The sequence below is a fragment of the Mauremys reevesii genome, linkage group 4 (assembly GCF_016161935.1).
Source record: "Mauremys reevesii isolate NIE-2019 linkage group 4, ASM1616193v1, whole genome shotgun sequence".
NCBI lineage: Eukaryota > Metazoa > Chordata > Testudines > Geoemydidae > Mauremys > Mauremys reevesii.
Window position 1 is genome coordinate 39,881,495 of NC_052626.1, and position 24,487 is coordinate 39,905,981.

General features: G+C 45.7%; 1 protein-coding gene across 6 annotated transcripts in view; it reads right to left on the bottom strand.

The window, feature by feature from the left end:
• The window catches only part of NRXN3 (neurexin 3), a 1,505,977-nt gene that overhangs the window by 1,339,659 nt on the left and 141,831 nt on the right, over positions 1–24,487 (bottom strand). For all 6 annotated transcript variants that reach the window (XM_039537764.1, XM_039537767.1, XM_039537763.1 and 3 more), the window contains one exon: positions 2,146–3,382. In XM_039537764.1, the coding sequence (XP_039393698.1) occupies positions 2,146–2,854 (709 nt within the window). In that variant the 5' untranslated portion in view covers positions 2,855–3,382. The remainder of the gene's footprint in view (positions 1–2,145; positions 3,383–24,487) is intronic.

Below are 24,487 nucleotides of genomic sequence, written 5' to 3' on the forward strand. Positions count from 1 at the left end.
TTTCCAAGTCAAAGGACAATCTTTGTACATTTCACTAGTTTCCCTGTTCCGTTTTCTTGGCAATTCTTTGTTTGCTTGTTTCACCTTACTAGAGCTTTGCGTCTCCCTTTCTCCTCTTTCCCAGAACCTGCAGTGATGCCACAACGCTGCCTGGGTGACACCGAATGACAATGGGCTTAGAGGTCACACTTGCAGGATCACGGCTTTGCTGCAGGGTCAAGTGGAGGGAGAAGGCGGACAGGGAAGGAGAAAACAATAATTAAAACAAATGCAATGCACATGACATAATAGCAAACAGGGGAAATGAGACCAGCTAAGGAAATTGTTAAGGATATTTCTGAGGTTAGAGCGGAGGTGAAAGTTCCCTGAACAGTGCATCATACCTGAGGGATCAGACCATGGTTAACTATGGGTTAAAAATACATAAAATAGCGCCCTAAGGCAAAATTTCTTTCCCTCCCCCCATCATTAAGTAGGACGTTGGGAGGAAAATGATACATCACTACAGGAAACAAACGGCAGTGTGACGCATGATTTCACACACAACAATAGCACTGGCTGCATTCACTGATGTCTGTGCTACACACATCCCTTGCCCATTAGAAGATGTATTTCCCATACCTCATCTTCCACAAAAAATATGGAAATTGCATCACTCAAGCCTTGTCCAGAGCTGTCAGCGCTGCCCCATAGGTGAGCAGAAGCCCTGCTTGCTTACAGCATTTTTCAAGACATGCTGAAAGCCACAGACTGTTGATATCTAAAGTAGTTCCCTGTGGAGCCTAGATCCATTAGCTCAAGAAGTAGGAAGAGGTTTATTTCTCTAGGTTTCAGAGTCCAAATGCAAGTGTGAATCCTGCAATCCTCTATCCTACAAACCTTCCACTTACTTCAGCAGGATTTTGGGGTCTACAACACGGAACGACTCCAGCAGCCTCAGAACTTCTAAGGCCCAAGCTCTGCAAATCATTCTCTCTCATTCACAGGCCGATCCGGAGTGGTGCCAAGTACTCAAATCACAGCAGAAAAGTCAGGGGAAGTTTGGGATATTTAGCACCACTCAGGATCACATGCTTGGTCTGGTGTATGGCCCCAACTACACTTCTACATTCCCTCCTGTAGGATGATCTGGACCCCAAGATCTAGGTGAAACTTCTTGAGGTTGGTGAAAGGAGGGCAGGGTGTTTTTTTAACTCTAAAATCTACGGGAAGTTCTGGCCAGCTTACAACCAAGACATCCCAAGTCTCTATCTTGGGATAAAGCTATTTCACAAAGATATTGCAGCAAGATTTTGGATTTCTCACTGTCAACCTAAGGAGCTTTATCCAAGTCTCTTGCCTGTATGGACACCTAAAGCAGTGGGGCCCACTGGTGAGAGCCAATTACCACAGCATTTAAGAGAAGACCCAGAAACAAGTCCTGGTATTTATCCTGTGGTAAGTTTTAGTTGTTTGTCACTACAGTTTTATTTTGAAAAAAATAAAATAAAATCCAGTAGTTACACTCAATCTTCATTTTTATTGCTTCGGCAACCTAGTCAGATCTTTCACACGGGCCCCAAAACGATCTGAGCTGGGGTTCTGGGAGCAACCAAAATGACAATCTCAGCCATTACTGTGTGAGTAACACAGGCAGAGCAGGGGCCTTCTCCGGACTACTATTAAGTTACCCCAAAGATGGCCTTATTTTTTGCTAAGTCTTGTCAGTGAAGTATGGTTTCCACAAAGTCCATAACCAGGGTGGTTCACGTTTGCTCCCCATTTTACCTGCCCCTCTTTGGTTTATGGGAGGGGGAATTCAAACAAACATTTGGAGTTTGACCATCTCTCCTACAAACCCTTAGTGCTCATGAACTCATTGCCTTACCTTCTCCAGCCCCATTAACAAATTAGTGGTAAGGATTCTCCCCACACTCCCAATGCTGTGTCATATCTGCAAAATTCCCTCTCTGCCATCATATGTAACTGCCCCCTTTGCTATTTGCTATGGGTGAGGAGGTGCTTGTGACTTGGAGGGGGACTCTGTCTCATTTGAGATCTACCAATAGAGGCACCAGGCCTTTTGCAGCCATGCTAAATGAAAAATTAGCCCGTTGGATTTTGCAAAGAGCTGAAGGGAGGGAAAGAAGGCAGGTGATCTCTTACCTTCCGAGCAGAATTTGCCAACATATCCAGTGGCAGAGCAGTCACAATGTGGCTCACCATCCAGAAGGAAACAAGTGCCACCATTCTCGCAAGGGTTCTCTACACACAGCCCCTCCATGTCCAGATGGACCCCCTGGTTGCCGAGCAGCTGCGGTTCCGAGTTGCCATACTTCAGGTCCAGGATAAATCCCTGAAATGGAGGCTCACTCAGGATGCCATCGAGGGTCAAGGCAGCAGGGCGGATGTCTGACGGAACGCCACCAACGAAGAGGTCACTGACGATGTTCATGTTCTGGCGCTGTGGACGCACTTCACCAGGCTTGGCTTCACCATCCAGCACCAGCACTGTCCGGAGGCGGTCGCGGCTGACCATGAGGAAGTGCCAATTGCTGTCATTGACCTGCTTTTCTGTGACAACCGTGGTCTCGGCACAGTCCACACTGAACCGGAGCTGGATGCGCCCATCAACCAGGGACAAGCAGAGGAAGTCGCAGACACCACCATCATCAAAGTAGAGGAGCAGCCCAGCCGAGACGTTGGTCTTGAACTGAAAGCTCAGGTCGCTCCTGGTGCTGGCATCCCAGCGGAGGTAGCGGGCCCATTGGTTGGGGAGGCCCATGAACTCCAGGCCCAGGCAGAGGCCCAGTAAAGAGCCCAGCAGTAAGCTAACCTTCAGGGTGAAGCAGGCAGAGTGGAGTGTGAAGCCCATTGTTGCAAAAACCTGCTTTTCCCTAGACGAAATATAAAAGCCACAGCACTGGTGAAAAGGACCCCAGGAAAAATCACTGTAACTGATAAATTCCACAGGAGGAGAAGAAAAGCACAGAGGGAGCACACACACGTGATCAGCCAGGAGAATTCACCTCTCCAAGGAAAGATCTCAGCTATCCGTTAGGATCCGGAGGCCTTTATCCCAGAAGGAGGGGGTGCGTGGCGAGAATTCTCCAGGTGATCCACTTTCTTGAAGGGTAGAAAACCCAAGGTGGTCTCGTTTTGGTGGAAAACACAAAAGTGGCAGTTGTTGTGAGGAGAGAGAGCGAGTGCAGAGGTAAAGGCCAACTCTCAAATTCCAGATTCCTAGAAGCGATGACAAATGTGGCAGTGATGGCAGTGAGGTGGTGGTGAACTCAGAAAGGATATAATCATTGGGAGAGCAAAAGCAAAGTCAGTCTTCAGGGTGCATTGATGGTGATCCAGCCCATAACTGCTCGCTTGGCACTGAAAGAGCTTGCGGGACCTGTAAGGATGGGGGTGGGGAAGGGGAGAGAGAGAGAGAGAGAGAGAGAGCGGGGTCAGTCCCACAGATCACCAGAACTCAGTGTAGTTGGTAACCAGAGATTTGTATGCATTTCCTTATTTAGAGGGCAGAATTTCACGTACGTCCCTATCTGCAGTTATCCCCTCATCTCCCAAAGTAGTAGGGCTATTTACACCATCAGACCTCTCAGGGCCTGAGTGAGAAATGCAGATGCTCAAGTCATGATCAGATAAATAATTCTAAGAAGTTGTGATGAACAATGAAAAACCTGCCACTCTCCTTGAGAAACACTGCCTCCAAGAAGTTTAAATCCATCCCTCGGTAATAACAGTATACGTAAGGTATGCTAGGTAAACCCCCACGCCAAGCCACTCACTAATGCTGTTTCCAGGAATACCACAAAATTTCCCTTCAACAGCATGCAACTTGTAAGCAAGTTTGGCTCCTCTACAAGTTCTAACACACTGACAGAGGGCAGTTTATTTCCTCTTCACTGACCAGCAGCCTCTAACAACTTTCCAAAGGGTCAAGTTCTTTCCTCCCTTCAAATCAAGGAGATGAAAGGTTCTGTGGGTCAGATTCTGCTCTCAGTTACACTGGTGTAAAATTGGAGCAACTCCAATCAACCAGTGGAGTTGTTCTAGATTTACAACAGTGTAACTAAGAGCAGAATCTGGCCCCACAAATATAATGTAATATATAGGAATGTTGCCCAGGTGTAAAGAGGGCAGAATTAGGCATTAATCATTAGTCTGGTACACACAAAAACATATCACACTACTGTGCTCATCCACAATCCCTTGATAATTCTAAATTGAGGAGATTGCAACTCAGAGGATTTTTACTGAGCTTCTGACATGCTCCCCGGCTCTTGCAGGGTGCATTGCTGGAACTACACTGGGATTTTTTGGGAGGAGAGGAGCTAGGATGGAAGTGGTAAGCCAAAAAAGAATGTGCATCAGCAATCTCTGTTCCCAAAGCAGGTGTCCTAAACAGATAGTTAAGGGTTAAGGTCTCTTTTACCTGTAAAGGGTTAACATGCAGTACCTGATGACCACCTGACCAAAGGACCAATCAGAGACAAGATAATTTCAAATCTCTGTGGAGGGAAGCCTTTGTCTGTGTTCTTTGTTAGAGAGTTCTCTTTTTGGATCTAAGAGAGGCCAGTCATGTCTCCAAGTTCTCCTGGAGTAGTTCCTACTATTCAATAGTGAGTATTAATTAGAAAGGTGGATTAGTCTTATAATTTGATTTCTACATTTGCAATTGTGTGTTTGCTGAAGGAAATTCTTTAGTCCTGTTTGCTGTTACTTTGCTTTTACTGAGAAAGAAAGGAGGGGGAATTCTCTCCAGAGATTGATAAGTTTAGACCCTGTATATTGTTCCATCTTGGTTACAGAGACAGTGACTTTCTTTTTAGTCTGTAATAAATCTTTTCTATAAAGAACTTGGTTGATTTTTCCTTGGGTGGATTCTCAGGGAAAGGGGAGGGGGAGGCATCCCTCTGTAGTTAGATCCCGGTATCTCTCCTAGGAAAAGGGAGGGGGGAGGAAGCAGGGGGGAATGGTTTATTTCTCCTGGGTGTAAGAACTTCATAGATTTGGGGCTCTTGGGATCCCCAAGGATTTTGGGGAAGGACTGTGTCCCAATCCACGTACCTGATTGGGTGGTGGCAGCTTTTACCAGATCTAAACTAGGATTTTTAGTTTAGAGGGAAACCAGTGCAGGTCCCCATTTTGGAACCCAACAGCTCTAAGTGGGGGTGAGACCTATGACAGCAGGTCAAATTCATTAACTCCACTGATAATGGATGGGTCTGTCCCATCAAGTATAGAGACTGGAATAGCTTTACAGTCTCTCTAGTAATTAAACAAAAAATGCTTAGTGCAAAAAATGGAATTCCTTAGAACAGAAAGGTCCAGCGCCAGCCAAGGGAAGGCATTTTGCACAGATTTTCTGTTCCTCTGCCTCCTATTATGACTCATGACAGACAGAACAGCAGTGAGGAGGCTGGACAGAACAGACGTCCCAGTTATCGGTTTTCCATTCAGCATTAGAACTTGCTGCATGTGTCCTGCATGTTACCAGTGCAGAGACTCAAACCGGGACCCTTAAAAACTAGGCCCAGCAGCTATACCAGGAACCTTTGCTACTGGCTAACATGGTAGAAACTGCACCATGCTGGTCTGTCTAGGCACTTATATGCCCCATCACTGTCGCATCCAAGCACGCCCAAATATTTAAAAATAGAAATAATAATGGTCTCAACCTTGAAGGTTCTACAAAGAGCTTGCTACTTACTAAGAGCCAAATTCACTCCTAGGATGAAATGGGAGTGACACCGATTGTCTTTAGCAAGAAGGTAGTTCCATCCATTTATACCAGTGTTGAATTAAATTCTTACTGGGGGAAGGTGGGTGACTGTGTCTGGCGCAGGAGGATTATTTCAGATTAAAGGGAATTTGAACCTCGGGTGCATTCTGTGTTTGAAAATACTGTCTAAAACAAAGGCTACTGTAAGAGCAGAGACTTCTTCATAGACATGGGCTGGGCATGAGCCTCTAGGGAAAGACTATCATGTCAAGTTCAGCAAAAGTACAAAGCTAGACTGGATGGCTCAGGGGACTGGCATGAGGCCTTTCCAAGGCTGTCAATCTGGCACCTTTAACCAGCACTAAAAACAGGTCACTTGAAACACAAAATCAATTCCAAGAGAACCTGTAAGCACAGAGAAACATGAGTTTTCAATGTCCCATGTAAGTCAGTCCCATTCCCTGCAGCTGCCTGACTGGAGCTCGTTAGCTTAACTGCTATAAACGCAAATACAATCAAGTCAAAACCAGAGGGAAGATAATTCCTTTTAATTGTTAACAGCTTGGCTCAGGCTGAGGGAGGAGAGAAAGCAGGAGGCATTAAGAGAGGTGTAAAGAAAAAAGGACCCAAATGTTCAAATTGTTTCTCTTCCCGATAACCGAGACATTGGTTCAGTCATTTATTCTTGGGCCTTGCGAAGCAACTGCAGGCAGAGATACCTGGTTTGCATCTGTTTACCCTTCTACTCTGTACTCCCCAGTGGCTGCAATAAAATACCCCATGATTTATTGGGGGGGGGGGGAGAGAGAGAGTGATGACCCACGCCTGGAATTATTGATGAGACAGGATTAAGACTATAATAACGTGTGTAAATTAGCCAGCAAAGTGTTCCCAGCAGCTAAAGGTTCCCTAGAACATTTACCACTGCCAGTGCCACAGTAGAATTCTTTCCTGTTAAGATTCAAACAGTCTTTAAACAAACATGAGAGGGAGAGGTAGGCAAGCTAAGCATTGCAGTCAGCCCCTCAGAGACCCCACGGTGGAACATCTCCCTCAATAGCTTTAGGCCTGGTCTACACTACGCGTTTAAACCGGTTTTAGGAGCATAAAACCGATTTAACGCTGCACCCGTCCACACCAAGAGGCCCTTTATATCGATATAAAGGGCTCTTTAAACCGGTTTCTGTACTCCTCCCTAACGAGAGGAGTAGCGCTAGTATCAGAATTGCCATATCGGATTAGGGTTAGTGTGGCCGCAAATCGACGGTATTGGCCTCCGGGAGCTATCCCACAGTGCACCACTGACCGCTCTGGACCGCAATCTGAACTCGGATGCAGTGGTCAGGTAGACAGGAAAAGCCCCGCGAACTTTTGAATATTTCCTGTTTGCTCAGCGTGAAGCTCCGATCAGCACGGGTGGCGATGCAGTCCGAAATCAAAATAAAAAAAGAGCTCCAGCATGGACCATGCGGATGTGATCGCAGTAAGGGCAGGCAAATCCGTTCTATCAGCGCTCCGTTATAGAAGACGAAATTCAGAATCATTTTTAAAAATTCTCCAGACAGATGCCATAGCAGGGACTCAGCGCACTGCAGCGTGACAAGCGTAACGGAAAGCCAAAGAATCAAATGGACGCTCATGGACTGGAGGACTCAAGCTATCCCACAGTTCCTGCAGTCTCTGAAAAGCATTTGCATTCTTGGCTGAGCTCCAAGTGCCTCTAGGGTCAAACAAACAGTGTCCATGGTGGTTCAGGGCATAGCTCGGCAATGTACACCCCCCCACCCACCCCAGAAGTAAAAGGGAAAAAATCCTCTCGTGACTATTTAACATGTCACCCTATCTTTACTGAATGCTGCAGATAGACGCAATGCTGCAGCAGTCAACACCAACATCCTTGCTCCCACCTCCCCCGCAATGGGTGGCTGATGGTGCAATATGACTGGTATCCGTCATCATCATCATGAGCTTTTTGGCATGTGGTGCAGTGCAAAAGGACTGGTAACCATGCCGACTAGCATCTGTCAGGTCCCCCAATGTCATGTGCACCTAATTTTTCATGGTAGATGGTGCAGTATGGTTGATAACCGTCTTCATCATAGCAACAGGGGGCTGAGCTTCATCAGCCCCCACCCTTCATGTGTAAAGAAAAGATTCAATTGCCCCTGGACTAGCAGCAGGATGCTGGGCTCCTCTCCTCCACACTCCTTAATGTCCTGTCTGGACTATCATAGCAGCTGGAGGCTGCCTTCCACTCATTTATCACTAACAAGTCACTGTGTCTTATTCCTGCATTCTTTATTACTTCATCACACAAGTGGGGGGACACTGCTATGGTAGCCCAGGAAGGCTGTGGGAAGAACGGAATCAACAGGTGGGGTTGTTGCAGGAGCACCCCCTGTGAATAGCATACAGCTCATCATTCCTGCAGGATCTGACACAGAGCAGCTGTGCTCTCTGGTTCTATGATACAGTGGTTCTCTAGTACACTTGCCCATATTCTAGGCAGGACTGATTCTGTTTTTTGATACCATAAAGGAGGGATTGACTCAGGGAGTCATTCCCAATTTTGGCTTTTATGCCCCTGGCTAAGAGCAGCCAGGGGCACTTATGACAGCAACAGGTGGCGCAGTGCAAAAGGACTGGTAACCATGATCATCTTTTTACCAGTTTATGGATTGGTAGATGGTACAGTATGGTTGGTAACCATCTCTGCTGTCATGCAAAAGCAAAAGCATGCTGCTGTGTAGCGCTGCTGAATCGCCTCTGTCAGCGGCATCTAGCACACATACGGTGACAGTCACAAAAGGCAAAACAGGCTCCATGATTGCCATGCTATGGCATCTGCCAGGGCAATCCAGGGAAAAAAGCCACGAAATGCTTGTCTGCCGTTGCTTTCCCGGAGGAAGGAGTGACTGACGACATTTACCCAGAACCACCCGCGACAATGATTTTTGCCCCATCAGGCACTGGGATCTCAACCCGGAAATAAGGCTGTGGGAACTGTGGAATAGCTAGGGAATAGCTACCCACAGTGCAACGCTCCAGAAATCGACGCTAGCCTCGGACCGCGGACGCACACCACCGAATTAATGTGCTTAGTGTGGCCGCGCACACTCGATTTTATAAAATCTGTTTTACAAAACCGGTTTATGCAAATTCGGAATAGTCCCGTAGTGTAGACGTACCCTTAGATTCTCTTGGGTGAAGTATGAGAAGAAGCACCCTTCTCTCTTTCTGACTAAAAATGAACTCTTTCAGAGCTAGTGACAGGTGCTGAAGCAACAGCCCTTGAGGCCAACAGCGGGTAAGTATCCACAGAACAGGTACAGTATAGTCCACAGTAAAGCAAGCTCCTCTCACATCCATCCTACTAATCTGTCTCAATCCTAAACTGCGGGAACCCCTTCTTGGGGAAATTCAGTCCCCATGCCCATTCGATATTTGGCCCCTCCCCTGCAACAATGGGGATCATGAACAGTGGTGGTGACTTCTGTAATGTTAGCACCTGTCCGTTAAGGAATGGGCTGAGATCCGGCAACTTGTTTCCCACAGCACACCAGACAATCAACAAAATGGAAACTAGTCAGAGGTAGCTGCACTGGGTTCAGACTGCTGACCAAGGCGAGGAATCCACATACTTTCCCATCAATCTATTTTCTAGAGAAGATAAGGTCATCTTTATTTAGGCAGAGGAAGGAGAGAAGATTGCTTCAGGCCATGACAAATTACAGGTGTTATTTCTTGATATTTGTGCGTTCTAACTCTGGTTTTGGGCAGACTGTCTACATCCAGACATAGGGCAGGTTGGGGCTGTGCAAGATTGCCTCTAGAACTCTGCCAATGCCCCTTAATCCTGACCTGCAGCATCCCCTGGTATTCCAGTCCTGGGCCCCATGCAGCTCTGCCAATGTAAACCACTCTCACTATACAGCAATAGAGGCTGGGAGGAAACCCAGATTTGCTGTCCCTTTTGGGCATTAGGAAGGATTTGAATTCAAGCCTTTAGAGATTAAAAGACTGACACTTAGGCCTATGCCTAACGCACACAGATGGCATGAAACTCCACTCTTAACATGTGTGATGGGGTCTGCACACCCCACACGGAACCAGGGCAATAATAGGGTAATACAGGGCTAGGGAGGTCCCACCCCTCAACAGGTGCAGGGCATGCTCCCAGTAGAGGAATAGTTTAAAAGGACACTGGTAGAGCAGCAAAAGTGGGGAAGGAGCTGCAGGCTGTGCCAAGAAGCAAGGCTGGTGCTGTGACAGGAGTGGGGCTACAGCTTTAAAGATGTTCTAGCAGCAGGGAATCCGGATTGCCCACATCTCTGGGAAGCTGAGAGCCCTACAAGAGGCTGCTTTGAACAGGATGTTAACAGACCAAGTGGAGTCTTCTGAACCAGTGACCATGCCCCAAATAGCAGAGCTCAGGTTTGATAGGAAGCGACTCCGGGAAGAGTGTAACTTGGGGATGGAGCGATTACTAGTCCAGACACTTTGACAAACCTTCTATGGCCCTGGGTTGGGACCCAGTGGAGCGGGTGGACCTGGGTTCCCCTACCTTGCGCCCTGTTCCTCTGCTGTGGCAGAACTCGAAGGGGAGCAATATGAGCATTCAAGAGGGACTGAGGCCTCCCACGTACAACTTGGCTGGGGCCCCCTGTGCCTTGCCTGACCCCTAGGCCAGCTGGTCATCAGACAACCCCTTGTAAAAGAGAACTATAGCAACAGCCTCACGCAATACAGCTCCATCAGAATGATACTGCACTTCCTCTAGAATACTGTATGGATTTTTTTTAAAAATGCATCTTCTCCAGGGACCTCAAACTTTTCCCCTGCATGAATCCCAGTGTGAGAGAGAGGTTGTGTGCTGGACACCTCCCCTTCCAGGCACAATCACATAGCAGCCCTGCACCAATTCCAGCAGTTGCTCACATGGCAAAGTAACATTTCAAAGGTTTTTCGAGTATTGGGAGCTTATTTTAATGCAATTTAGCAGCAGGAAATGAGGAGGAGAGCCAGCCCCACGTGGCCAGCCAGCTCTTCACAGCCCACTAGCAAGCGCTCCACAGAGCGCAGTTTGAGAATTGCTGCTCTGAAAGGATCCGCTGTCCAGCAGATCATCCCCACCTCACCTGATACCTACCTGTGCTCCCTCTGCTTCAGACTTCAGTACAGTAAGGAGGAGACAAAGCATATAGTCTGCACTCTGAGCAGACGGCTCAGCATTACACACACAGAAAACCCGCTGCAGGAAACACACCTACTTGCGCTATTCAAACTTCCCACTCACAGGAATGAAAGAGCTGAAGAAATTCCAGGGTTGGAGAAGGGAGAATACTACAACGCTGCTCTTGGGGAGGGGTCAGCATCAAGTGCTGCCTGGCCACTAGCCATCTCGCCAAGACTAAGGGGCAGCTTATTTATGCCAGGAGGTGAGAGCCATTTGCTTAAAAGCCCCGGGAGGGGGTCCGCCCTCGCCGTGGAGTGGCTCTCAAACGCTTATCTGTTCTATGCAGAGAGCGAGTGAGCATGAGTGACAATATCTAATTGCCAACTAATTTCCATAATTACTGACTGGCACACTTTTTATGCCGGGTTAATATCTTTGCAAACGTCTCACAACGCAACTGCTCGGGAAACAGAGAGAGAAGCCAGGGCACAGAGCTGACATGCAAGTTATTTACCAAACTGCACAGAAAGGCTTTAAGAGACTGGTTTGCTACTCCCCATCTTTGCCGTCCCCCTTCTCTACCTCTTTCTTTGTCTGCTAATTGCTTAAGGATGGATATTTAAGTGTAATTTTCAGCAATTTCACATGCAGAAGAAAGCAGCCCTGGATGGAGCCAGGTCTATGCAGTCAGGAGCTGTGCTAGCTTCCCACACACAGCTAGCCTGTTATTCCAGTCCTGGGTGTCTCACACAGCTTGGCTGATGCACATCAATCCTAATCTGCAGCACCTGTGGCTAGCCCAGGCCTAAATCTTCCTCAGCAGAAACTGCGAATCATACCATACACTGTAATGCAGAGCCAACATCATTCATGAGTGACCTGCCTGAGATTCACAAACTCCTGTCACTTCTGACCTCAGCCAACACCTCATCTTTACCAGTCAAAGAGAAAGTGCAATAGTTCATCCTCCTTCTCAGCTCCCAGAGGACCCAGTCGTGCTCCCACTAGAGCAAAAGGCAGTTATGTCACAAATTTCAACAGGAGTTGGCCCTAATTTGGGGTGGTATCAATCTGTGTCTCTGAAGTTAGCCCAGGACAGAGCAGTGGGATCATTACAGCCAGGGGCGGCTCCAGAGCCCAGCGGGGCAAGCACCCGCCTGGGGCGGCCCTTTCCCAGGGGGCGGCAGGCTGGGCCGGTGGACCTGCCGCAGTCATGCCTGCGGGAGGTCCACCGGAGCCCCGGGACGACCGGACCTGCCGCAGGCATGACTGCGGACGGTTCGCTGGTCCCGCGGCTCGGCTGAACCTCCCGCAGGCATGACTGCGGCAGCTCAACCGGAGCCGCTGGATCCACGAACCGTCCGCAGCTGCGGGAGGTCCAGCTGAGCCGCGCGACCAGCGGATCCTCCGCAGTCATGCGCGCGGCAGGTCCGCTGCTCCCGCGGCTCGGGGGCGCCTCCCGGGCATGATTGCTTGGGGCGGCCAAATTTGTAGAGCCGCCCCTGATTACAGCCTTGTAGTATATGCTGTCTGATATCATTCGTTGAAATTCAAAATCAATAATTGATATTAAAGGCTGGTGCTTGCCCAGGGCAGAGGTAGGAGAAGCTGATAGTATTTGTTTATCCTCTTTACATTTGTCTAATTCAGCGCTGGGTATTGGGCTTTGTTTGGATCATGCCTTTTGCATGGCTCTTCACAGAGCTGGCTTCCTCTTAAACACAAATCCTCCTGGCTGGGTCTATATCCAACTGAGCGCTACCTAAAGGAATGGAAAGGAAAAAAAAAAAGAAAAACCTTCAGATGAAAAATGCAGACATGAAAACTGAGTTGCTGCTGTGACTGGAAAAAAAACCAAAAACCACACACACTAGCCTCCTTGGTGAGGGCACAGAGTGAGATGTTTGCACAGAGATGACAGGAGAAAAGAAAAAGAGACTGGAGAAAGTGGCTCAAGTGCATTTTATTCTTCCTCCTTCCAGGAGAATCTGCTTCTCAGCCATAATCTCTGAACCCAGCACCACTCTCTTACTGGGCTGGAGAGGGCTGTCAGCTAGTTCAGGGGAGAGACTGAAGAACCCACTGCCCCTCTCTTGACCTTACCGAACAGAAGCCACGGGGCAATTCAACCCCTCAGGAATGGCAAACTCCCTTGCTCTGGCTGGTTTTTCCCATCCCGGATATGCTGCCTGGGCTCTCCATAGTGGCCGTGGAGTTGTTATATTATCAATAATGGCATCACCATGTGGTTTCCTTAAGAGATGGGGTTATATATAGACACACACATATACATATATATAAAAAGCACTACCGTTCAAGTAGGGCCAAAGCCTCAGTTCACAAGTGCCCTGTTAAACAAGATTGGGCTTCTTTTGTTCCCCTCCTCTCTAGCAGGTCAGGATTTACACGCACACACGGCCACTGTCAGCCTCAGCCACCAATTAAAGTTTGCCAGTTTCCAGGTGCAGTGGGGAGGCGATTTGTGATCAGGAAGGTTAAGACCCATATGCACCAGCCTCCCTGTTCCCCTCTTCTTGCTACAGAAGGAAGGGTAGGGCCAGCGTGTCCCTTTCTTACCAAACCAGCCCTGGATCTCACTTGAGGAGACATTACCTCATCCGTACGGGTTTACACACTATGTGAAATGGGTAACCAGGCACAGGGGAGATGAGCACACACACACTCATTTCATGTCAGATACAGAGTCAAAATGCCACCTGTGGCCTCGGATGGGGTCTGAGCAAGCTGACAACATGCTCAGTTCAACTGCAAGTACAAGGCCATGACAGCACAGACTTCAAAACCAGCGGGCTGGGAAGCCATCTGGCTGCTGGAAGAGTTAATATTTTATAATGAAGATAATCACCCTTCAAGGCTCTTGCCTCCTGGGACTATTAAATAGATTCAATTCAGAACCAGAGCTCTTCAGATCTAGTATGGGGGAAGGAGGGGTGGAAAAGAGTCAGGGGGAGCCGCGCATCTCTCCCCCCGCCCCAAAAATAGCGTGTATAGTCCAATAGGGTGACCTTTAGCCAGCTTACCTAGCTCTAGCTCAGCGTGGATACAATTTACAGACCATTTCTGTTCTCCAGCTTTCTTAACACAAAGAAGAAAAATCAAAACCCCGGCAAAAGGAAAGAAGAAAGACAGAGAAAATAACCCTGCAGAGCAATCATGCCTGGGGCTGCTCTGATGGCTCTTTCTGTTCCCTTCTAGGACACAGAAATGACTCCCAGTGTGTTAATTACTCCCATTACCACAAACTCTCCACTGACAAGAACTAGCTTAGAGGAGGGGTTGGCAGTGGCTGAACAGTTAGTGCTCTGCGCTGCCACGCAGGAGAATCCAGTCTCTCTTAGCTGCAAGCTGCTGACAACAAGGACTGTGAATGCTGCAAAACCAGACAGTGTGGCTTAGGGTGACCATATGTCCCGTTTTGGCCGGGACAGTCCCTTTTTTAAGTCCTCTCCCGGCCACCCTGACATTTTGTCAGCTCCCAACTTGAGCAAACGGGACACATGCCCACTTTTGTTCAAAAAAGTGGGGCATGGTACAGAGGAACGTGCGGTGGGGGGAAGGGGTGAGCAACAATACCAGCCCCACACAAGGGGGAAGAGGCAGGGCTCAGGTGGGGGGCTGGCAGGGCTTAAGCGAGAAGCGATGCCAGCCCTGCGCAGGGAGGAAGACTTGGATGAGCGGGGGGGGGGAGGCCTCTGGCAAGCGGCTAGGGGCAGCCCCACAAGGGGGTGGGGGTGGCAGGGGCTCAGGCTAGCCCCACGTGGTGTCCCATTTTCCCTTTGGGAAATATGGTCACCCTACTTGGCCGCTTCGGGGAAGGGGTGAGGCAGCACCGTCCAGCAGAAAGAAAGAGGGAATCTTGATCCCTGCATCCTGTTTTCAGCTCTGCTGGTGACTCAGCGTGTGAACCTAGATGTGTCACTTCCCCTCTCCATGTCTCAGTTTACCCATCTTTAAAATGGGGACAATGATACAAGCTTAGAGATCCCCAGATGAAAAACCCTTTAATATCATCATTTATTGCAGTGGTTTTCGACCAAGGGTATGTGTATCATAGGGAGCATGCAGAGGTCTTCCAAGTGTAGAACTGATAAATGAAATTGTTTTTAATTGCTCACTTTATCAATGTAACTTCTGTTCACCATTCACTACACTTGTCTATATTGTAACTTCTGTTCACTGTTTGCCATATTGTAATTCAAACCCCATTTTAAAACACTCACTCCATTTTGTAAAAGCTTCCTCCAACCTTCATTTTTGCAAACCCTGCTGTATTCTTATTAGTTTAGATGTGTGACTGAGGTATGTATGGATGATGGAATCAACCTCCAGCCTCAGCCTGTCCTAATGAAATAAAGTTCAAACACCGCCAGCTGAAGATGGAGACAACAGCCCTAACAAAGTAAGAAGAGTCCACCCTAAAAAGAAAAGGTACAATAGAAGGAAGATCAAAGCCAGGTCCGAGGCTGAAAGTCACGCCTGCAATTGACGGGTGATCAATCACCAAACCAAGAGGCAGCGTGACACAGCAAGACCTATAGACTCTGGATTCAAACTAAAGCCTACAAAAAGGATGGGTGAGATGGAAGACTTTGAAGGGTAACATTCTGCTGCCAACATGGAAGGGCATTGGTGCATGCCCAACAGAGACTCAGCTCATCCTTGTGCCCAGCTTTCCTGGCCAGTTAGCGGCCACAAGCTACGAACCCAAGCTGCAAAATCAAGCCACGAACTCAAGCTATCTTCAGGACTGGTAACTATGCAGCAGCTGCAGAACATCTGATGGATGTGTGTGTGAATGTCTGTGTGTGTATTGGTATTAGGTATAATGTGTGTGTATAAGGATTAAGATATTAGTTATTGGTCATAAATCAAATTGTATGACATCTTTGTCTTGCCCCCTGAAAAGATCCTGTGTAGTTTTGTCTGTACAACACAAGGGGAACATCAACTCATCTAGATATTTGCCTAGTTTTACAACAGGCTACATAAAAAGCACTAGCAAAGTCAGTACAAACTAAAATTTCATACAGACAATGACTTGTTTATACTGCTCTATGTACTATACACTTAAATGTAAGTACAATATTTATATTCCAACTGATTTATTTTATAATTATGTGGTAAAAATGACACCGTAAGCAAAGTTTCAGTAATAGTGTATTGGGACACTTTTGTATTTTGATGTCTGATTTTGTAAGCAAATAGTTTTTAAATGAGGTGAAACTTGGGGGGTACAAAAGAGAAATTAGACTCTTGTAAGGGGTACAATAGTCTGGAAAGGTTGGGAGCCACTGATTGATGGTATTGTTATCATGTCCCCACCTCACTTCCCTACAGCCTCTCCCTTCTGCCAACAACAATCCCTTACATTCTATAGCACAGCTCACCCCAGGGTATCTCCAAGCACTGCACTATGGAGAAGAGAATCTGTATAGTGAGGTGTGCTATAAGCATTTAATTGACATTAGTTTAAAATGGCCACATTACCCACAATAGGCGAAGCATCCCCCTTCAGATTCCATATGTACTATGTATGTTACAGGAAAAAAAATTATAAATATTTTGGAGTGTCTTTTTTAAAAGCGGGAGGGCACTATAACTATGAGAATTCAAATTTGAGCCTTTTGTTATGAACTTGCAAATGGGATTACTTCTGGGAAATTTTTCCCAAGATTACAAGCCTTCAGAATAGGTCTGTTTTCCAGCAACAGTGGATCTGGCATCAGAAAAAGGCAGCTTATAATCAGACATAGTGATTTTCTCCATTTTACACAGCACTGAAATGCAGCCCCTGTTGGCCGGGGCATAGTAGTTCTTTAAAAGCACACCAGCAACACTATAGAAGAAGGAGGGAAATAATTATCTTGTATCTCTTTTGAACTGGTGGATCATACATTCTCAATGTATCTCAGTGCTATGCAGGTTCCCTACCCTGCTTTTCACTATAATAAAGAAGTCATTACTTTTTAAGTAGTGTACCCAACTGAAGCTGAATGGGTGAATTTAGATGGGCAGAATATAACTGTCCAGGCTAGAATTCTTCCCAGACAGGGGGGATAATGTCACTATGCTGGCAAGAAACATTCTGGAATATGCAATAACCTCAAGGGTTAGGCCTTTGGTTTTACATCTTCTCTGAGCCACCACCTTTATCCCCATTTTACAGATGGAGGAACTGAGGCACACAAAAGATAACTGACTTACCCAATAAGCCAATGAGACTATATTACCTGACTCCCAGTCATAAGATTTACCAATAGACCACACTGAGCTCCTGTTGTTGACGGGCTTGTTTGGCCAAGGGCGCCTGGGTTTGCCCAAGTCCTGTGGGATGGTCTGTTCAGACCAGTTGATCTTTGTACTGCTTCAAAGCAAGCACAGCAGGAAGAGGCACAATGGGTTAGGCCCAAGTGGGGAGCAAGACGGAATCAATGTGGATTTCTGATTAAATGGATATGCTCAGACAGAGAGTAGGAGCTGGGTAGCACCCTCCCAATCTCCCAAAATGCCAGCTGCTCATTTGGGGTCACACCATGCAGTCTGGGCCCCACTGGCTCAAAGGAAAGCAAGTAGAGTCTGCTTAGCAAGGAAATAAAGGGTCATTTGACACCAGAAGCCCAGCAATGGTTTTTCCCATTATGTAACTTATAGCCATCTCTCCATATTTTTTAACGTAACTTGATAATCTCATGCTATATTTGTACTAAGCTTCCCATAAACACAACAACAATGTGCAAACCTAGCAAATGGAGATAAGCCGGCTGTGGCCCAGGAGCCTTCAGTTTAGCTCCTAAGCACCTTAAATAGCACACACTATATTTGAGTACTAACTGGGTACGAATCTCAGGGCATTCAACTAAACTGTGGAACAGAGGTGGACACGGTAATACTCATGCAGACCTGGCTTCCTCCTGCCCCTCCAATTACTGACACTCCCAAACAGGAGAGGATAAAAGTTTGGATTGTTGGGAATAGAATTTACACCTTACACGCAGAGCATCCAAGCCTAGCTGGGACTGACAATTGCATCCCATTCCCTCCTGTGACAGTCTGTATCCTTATGTTCACTATTTTTTCAAGACTATAATAAATTTTGTACAAAATATGCCTTGTGAGGTATCACCTGGAAGCTCATAAACCGCTGATTATTATCCTAGTAAAATATGTGTGGCAACATTTTATGTAAAGTTATAAGATTCTCGTGTATTACATATTACTATTTTAGAAAAACAAGCACAAACCAGTTCCTTAGAGGCAAAGGCAAACTGACACCTCAGCCAGATGCCAACAAAATCAAGTGGACTATCACCTAATTGAGCAGCCATTCTTTAGCAGGAAGAAGGGTGTGCGCAAAAATCTGCATCTTGACAAAGAAACAGGTGGGAGTTCCCCTACTCAGACTTTCTGTCTACTGAACCCCAGTTGGAGATGGTTCTTGTGCAACAGCAGCTGGAGATGACTTTTGCGCAAGAGATGGGGTTATAAGAAGAGGAGGAAAATGCCCCAAAGGTACTCTTCCTCCACTTCTCTCTGCTTCTGGCCTCAACACCATCTGAAGGATTAGGAACTTAACACTGAATTGGGGGTGGGGTCCTGGCCAAAAAGGATTCCAGCCAGCAAGACTGCAAAAGCATGTGGTGAGACAAACCTTTGCTTTGAATTCATTTAGCATGTTAAATTAGATGCTAGTTGCAGTTTTACCTTGTATTTCTTTGTAACCAATTCTGACTTTTATGGCTTATAACTTGTTTTAGTGTTTATCTAAACAAGTGTGTTTGGCTGAAATGACTGGGAACCTCCATTTGCGATAACAGGGTTTCCGCATATCATTTGCTATTAATAAAATGACAGACCTTTTATGAGCTTGTATTGTCCAGAAGGAAGGAGCTGGGCAATACAAGACGCACATTTCTGGGAACAAGTCTGGGACTAAGAATTTGCTGGTATCGCTCTGCAATATAATGTGTGGGTGGCTGGCCAGAGCACCCCTATAGCACAGCTGGGAGTAATTTACATGATTGAGGCTGTGTGTGAACAGACCAGGAGTGGCTGTTCTCACAGAGAAGCTGTGTAAAAGGCACCGTAGCTTGGAGAATTGAGGGGACACAGCTGCTCAACAGTCCAGGCTGTACCCTGGGGAATGTCACACCTCCATTTTAAAAGGCTTTGAATGCTCACTCCCCCATTCCCCTTTTGTGGATCTTCAGTGGCTACACAATCAGAATGCCCCTGCTATGACACAAGTGAGGTGGCATTTCCACCGTGGCCTGTGGCTTGCAGCATTGCACACTGAACTATGACCCAGCAAGTGTGCCGTGATCACTATCTAGGTTGCCTGGTGGCTGGTTATATAGGCATATCAACCTGATGTTCTAGATCAACAATAGCCATATAAAGCAGGGACTGAGTGCATCTCTTTGGTAAAAGGATGTTAACGAGCCCTGGGGACCCGCACAAGGAAGAAGAAATATGATACGTATAAAATGTCTCTTTTAAAAGAAAGTATGTTGAATGAAACAAATTTTAGCTTAAGAGCTATGGGACCCCAACAGCTGAGAAAACAGGGAGTTATTTGCAAGAAGGGGCTTACTTTTACCCCCGATGCATTTTATTGGACTGCAAACCATTTCTGTGCCTCTCGTTTTATATCATCTTATAATTTCTTTCCACTTAGTCATCTCTTTCCCTTAGAGACTCACTGCTGAGAAATATAGGAGCAAAATTCAGGCTTTGTAAAGTAAGAGATTTAAAAACCCCTAATACGCAGAGAAAGATTGTCATTAATTAGTTTTATTTCAATAAAAACAGCCGCTAGTGGGGTAATTAAATTTGCCCTGGCAGGGGAGATATGGCAAGTCAACAAGTATGTGAAGGGTATGAATACCAAGGAAGTAGAAGTGTTTAGGGTGCCACAAAGGGGTTGGGAGTCTAAATAAAAGTAATTGTTCCTGAGAGAACCACCCTGGCAGCAAGGTGTTAAAATGTAGAGGAGTCTCCCAGGGGAGGGGGTGCAAACCCTGTGGCTTGATATACTTAACACTAAACTTGGACAAAAGCACTCGTAAAATGTTTAATAGGGAATAACTGTACACTAGCCAGGAGATGACGTGCATGGCATTCCACAGCGGTAGGTCTTCTGTCCCTAGCTTCTATGACTCATTGTTGGAAACCCAAATGCAACAACTTTGTGCTAGGGCAATGGATTCAGAAAATGAAACCAGTTGATCAGCTTCAGCTTCCAGAAGAGCCCAATGAAACAAAAACAGCACCACTGGTGAAAAAATCAGTAGGATGTTTTAAATTTCAGTCTTAATAATTGAGGGTTGTAATGCCACACAGGAAGACATTTCCCCCTGACTTAAACATTACTTGTTACATGTTAATGTATTAATGGTGCTCAGATATATTTAGAAATACCTGAGAGAGATTTTATCTTGGCAGTGCCCCTTTAAAAGTCAGATGATCTTTTAAAGCATTTTCAGCCCTGAGACACAGTGCAGTGCCCTGGAAGACGATTGACATTCTGAATGACTGGGCTGTGAATTCAAAATCCCAACTCAGCCAGCTCAAACCAAGAGCCAAACTTGCATGTTGTAAATGGGGTGGCGGGGAGACGAGAGAGAGAGAGAGAGTGTGTGTTAGAATTACTGCAGCTACATAGAGAAATATCCTCTCAGTGTAAAAATTTCAGATGCAACAGTAACCCACTGAACATCTGGGTGTAGGTGGCACATACTATCCTTAATGCTTTGGCACGCCAAATACAGATGTGCTTACTGTTAGAAAAATGGCAATTATTTTCCGTGAAAATGTTTTGAAGAAAACAAAACCATTTTCATTTAGTTCAGAATTTTTCACTGAATTTTCTGATTTTTCTTCAAAGAAAAAAATTCAGCCTGAGAAGATTTGTTTTCCTATTTTAAATTTTCTTTTCCCTGATTTTCTCTCTCTTCCCCTCCCCACTCACTTTTTTTTTTAAAAACTAGACAAGAGAAAATGAGGAGCCAGAAAGCAAAAAACCCCAACAAATAAAAACCACAGTTTTCCCTGAATTTTGAATCAAATTATATAGAAATGACTTATTTCAAAATGAATTAAAATATTTTTTCTTATTGAGAAATCAGAAAAATTTTAATGATAAAAAGTTTCACTAAAATGAGTGTTTAGTTTGAAAAGCCATTTTTGACAAGACACATTTTGCTCAGCTCTAGCTACAGCTCCTACTTGATTTTTTTTTAACTCCTAGCTCTGCACTCTGCTTGGGCCATTGTTTTAAGAATGCTAGGTCAGCAGGCAGTAGGTAGCTCAGGAGACTTGTAATGGGCTACAGAGCCATTCTTCTCCAGGGCACAGATTCCAATCTGCTTCCCCCAGGTGAGTAGTGTCTGAAAGCTTTTGCCAGCTGGCAGTAGTTTGGCAGTCTATGAAAAATTAGTTGGTGGGCCTAGGTCCAGTTTCTAGGCCAGGCATCCACATTGCAAATCTCACCACTTGATCCAACACTGATTGGTTCTGTTGTTAGCCACTTCAGTACAGTGGCCAAGGACTGAATGGGCCATGAAGACTTAACTCCCTCTTAAACATAAGCGTGCACTCTCTCCAAGGTAAGGCTAAGACACGCTGCTGGGGAAAGCATGCACTGCTGCTGCACCCATTTTGTGAGCAGAGAGAGCACTTCATTCTCCGATCTGGTAGCTTTCACAAGCACAAAAATAACTTTGGGGGAGGAGAGGAAATTTGTTTTTAAAAAGCTTTTTGCAAGCGAGTGCGAGGGAGGAAGATACTTGAAGCGTTTGTAATAACCAGGCAGGACTTTTGTTCCCCAATTGTGTTGAGTAACAGAGGCTTAGGAATAACAATGGAAAATGGTATTTCGTATCTGGAGAAGCAGATGGCTTCTGTAACCTGCCAATTGCCAGATTCTGGGACAAATTCATTCCTGGTGTAACTTCAAGTAAGTCAATGAATTTGATGAATTTAACTCTTTGCGTCTACAGTATCTGCTTACAATATTTTGCTGGTAAGTACTCATTCGCTGCACACATGGTACATGATCTGGTGGTTACAATACATGTCCGAGAGTCAGAAGATGAGGTCTCACTGACTATCTGTGTGACCTTGGGCAAGTGGCTTTTCAGACTATAAAATGGGGATCATACTACAACACCTGCTGTAGTAGTAGAGTTTAATTAGTAATTGTAAAGTGCTTTTAGCTCAAGCAATTCAAAAGGGAAGATACCAAAAAGGAGTTTATCTGTGGTTAGGACATTACCAGTCTCACCTGAAACTCAGAGGGAAGCGTCTATAAAACTGAGTGATTATTCCTTTGCCAATTCTGATGGCAACAAAAAAAGTAGCTGTATATCTTTTGCCATCATGTATTGTTTTTAAAACAGATTCCTATGCCAGAGTATAGTATAGTATAGATTGATGGTTGCCAATGACACCCTAGCCCTTACGCACTGGGCAATCAGAAGGCCATATTAGACCACTAATCTTTATCTCCACCCCTTTTGTCTAATGAGAATTCTGTATTGGGCTGGAAGCTCCACCTATCCTTTCCAGGGACCCCAGAGATTATTTTGGGGATCAGAGGCCCAAACACCACCAATCAGCTGTTTTGGAAAAGAACAATGGGTAAACAGAACTGCATTTTCCCCTCAGTGGTCATCTAAAAAGCAGGTACACTGAGAAGGAAAAGCAAAAATATGAAACCAAACAGGCTTCTTGTATACACTATTGTCTAACATTTAGGATCAATGATGTATAAATATTTAAGCTTGCCATGTAGATTCATGCATTCTCCTCCACTTTTCAGAAGGTAGAAATAGTTAAAACAAAGACACATTTAAGAGACTCACTCACGCATCTAATAGGGGAATATTCTTGGGTGCTCTTATATAGTTATCTAAAATCTAAATAGAGGTAGAAAAGTTGTAGAATCTTAGTGACAGAGAGATAAAGCTCATTTCCACATCTTGTGAAGAAATATAACATTTGAGTCACTTACACAATCAAAGTGCAAGTGTTCACTACCCTTTGAGAAATGCAGTCAAAAAGTGAAAATTTCCTTTCAGAACAGCCATCAGTTTTTAAAACATAGAACAAAGGCAACGAGACACTCTGTCATACAAACTCATTTATCCATTTTTTTCCACATAAAGGCTACACACTCTGGCCTAGAGATGTAACCGAAGATGTACATTTATGGGGGGGGGCAGTTTTTGTTGTTATTGGGCTGGTTGGTTTTAACTGTAACAAAATTCTGAAAGTGAAGAGTTGTAAGCACCACCCCAAAAACTAGAACTTTCTTCTCTGGTTACAAATGGTGATTCTCCAATAGAGGTAAGAAATATAATCATTGTCAATTGTATTCAGAGAATCTCCAGTACAGGAGTCTAATTAGACAAAAAAAGAGGGCAAGAATTTGGAAAGACCATCAGCCTAACACAGCCTTCTGAATGCCCAGCAAATGCAGGCTGAGGAATAAGATTCTTGTTGAAAAATACATGGTGGCAATAGGTGTACAGTTACCATACTGCTCAGAGCTGGTCTGTTGTCTTGGACTGCATCTCACTGTTGGCTCTTTATCAAATGCCCCCCACAGGAAACCTAAAGTTCCACCATCACAAAGATGTTTCATCCAGACTACCAGAAACAGACATCTCCAAATAGATCCCTTACAAAATCCATTCTCAACAAACTCTTCTTGCTACTGTGCCAGACTAAGATTTCAACCGTATCCACTTTTGCCTGTCACCTCCCACATAACTGCTCGGCTCTAATCTCCAAGAATCTAGGCTGCTTCTGATGGCAAAATTGGAGTTTGGAACAATAACTCCATTGCAAACAAGAGCACACATCTGTGAATGGGGGTGGGTGGGGCATGCAATAATGGTGCACAGCAGAGAAACTCACTATTAAGTCAGGGATGGGGAGAGTGTCAGAAAAATCTCTGTAGAGGAGGTACTGCCCTAAAAACACCTCCAGATCCACTAGAAATCCGTGAATGCTGAAGCAATGTCTTCTTACTCTTTGTCTCAGTCAATACCCAGAGTCCCAGCTCCCCCAAAACCCACCTATTTCCTATCCAGAGGCACAGGTACCCTACCAACACCGGCCTGAAGACTTAACCCTGGGAGGCTCTTCATAAGCCACCATAGCATCCTCATGCTATTAGCTGCACAGACTAGGCATCTAATCAATTCAGTCTCTCCAGCCTCAAAACACAAGGCCTTGAAATTCCTCTAGGGCAAATAAGCCTGTCATTTGCTGCAATGATGTCTCATCCCAGGGGGTCTTTAAGTCCCCTCCTTTTTACGGTGGTCAGACCCTTTGGCCTTGTGCTGAATTTTCCTGCATTAATGCCTCATGCAGGCAGCTATCATCCTGTCTCCCATGGTCAGTAAAACAGGTGAGGTCAATGCCCTTTCACCCTACTTCTCTCTCACACAAACACACTTTCCACATTTCTGCTTTCTCCAAGGGACAGTACCTTACTCTCCTTCTCCAGTCTGGATTCTATGCCAGGTATTGCATCAATAATACCACATGCAGCCTGGGGTTGCATCAGT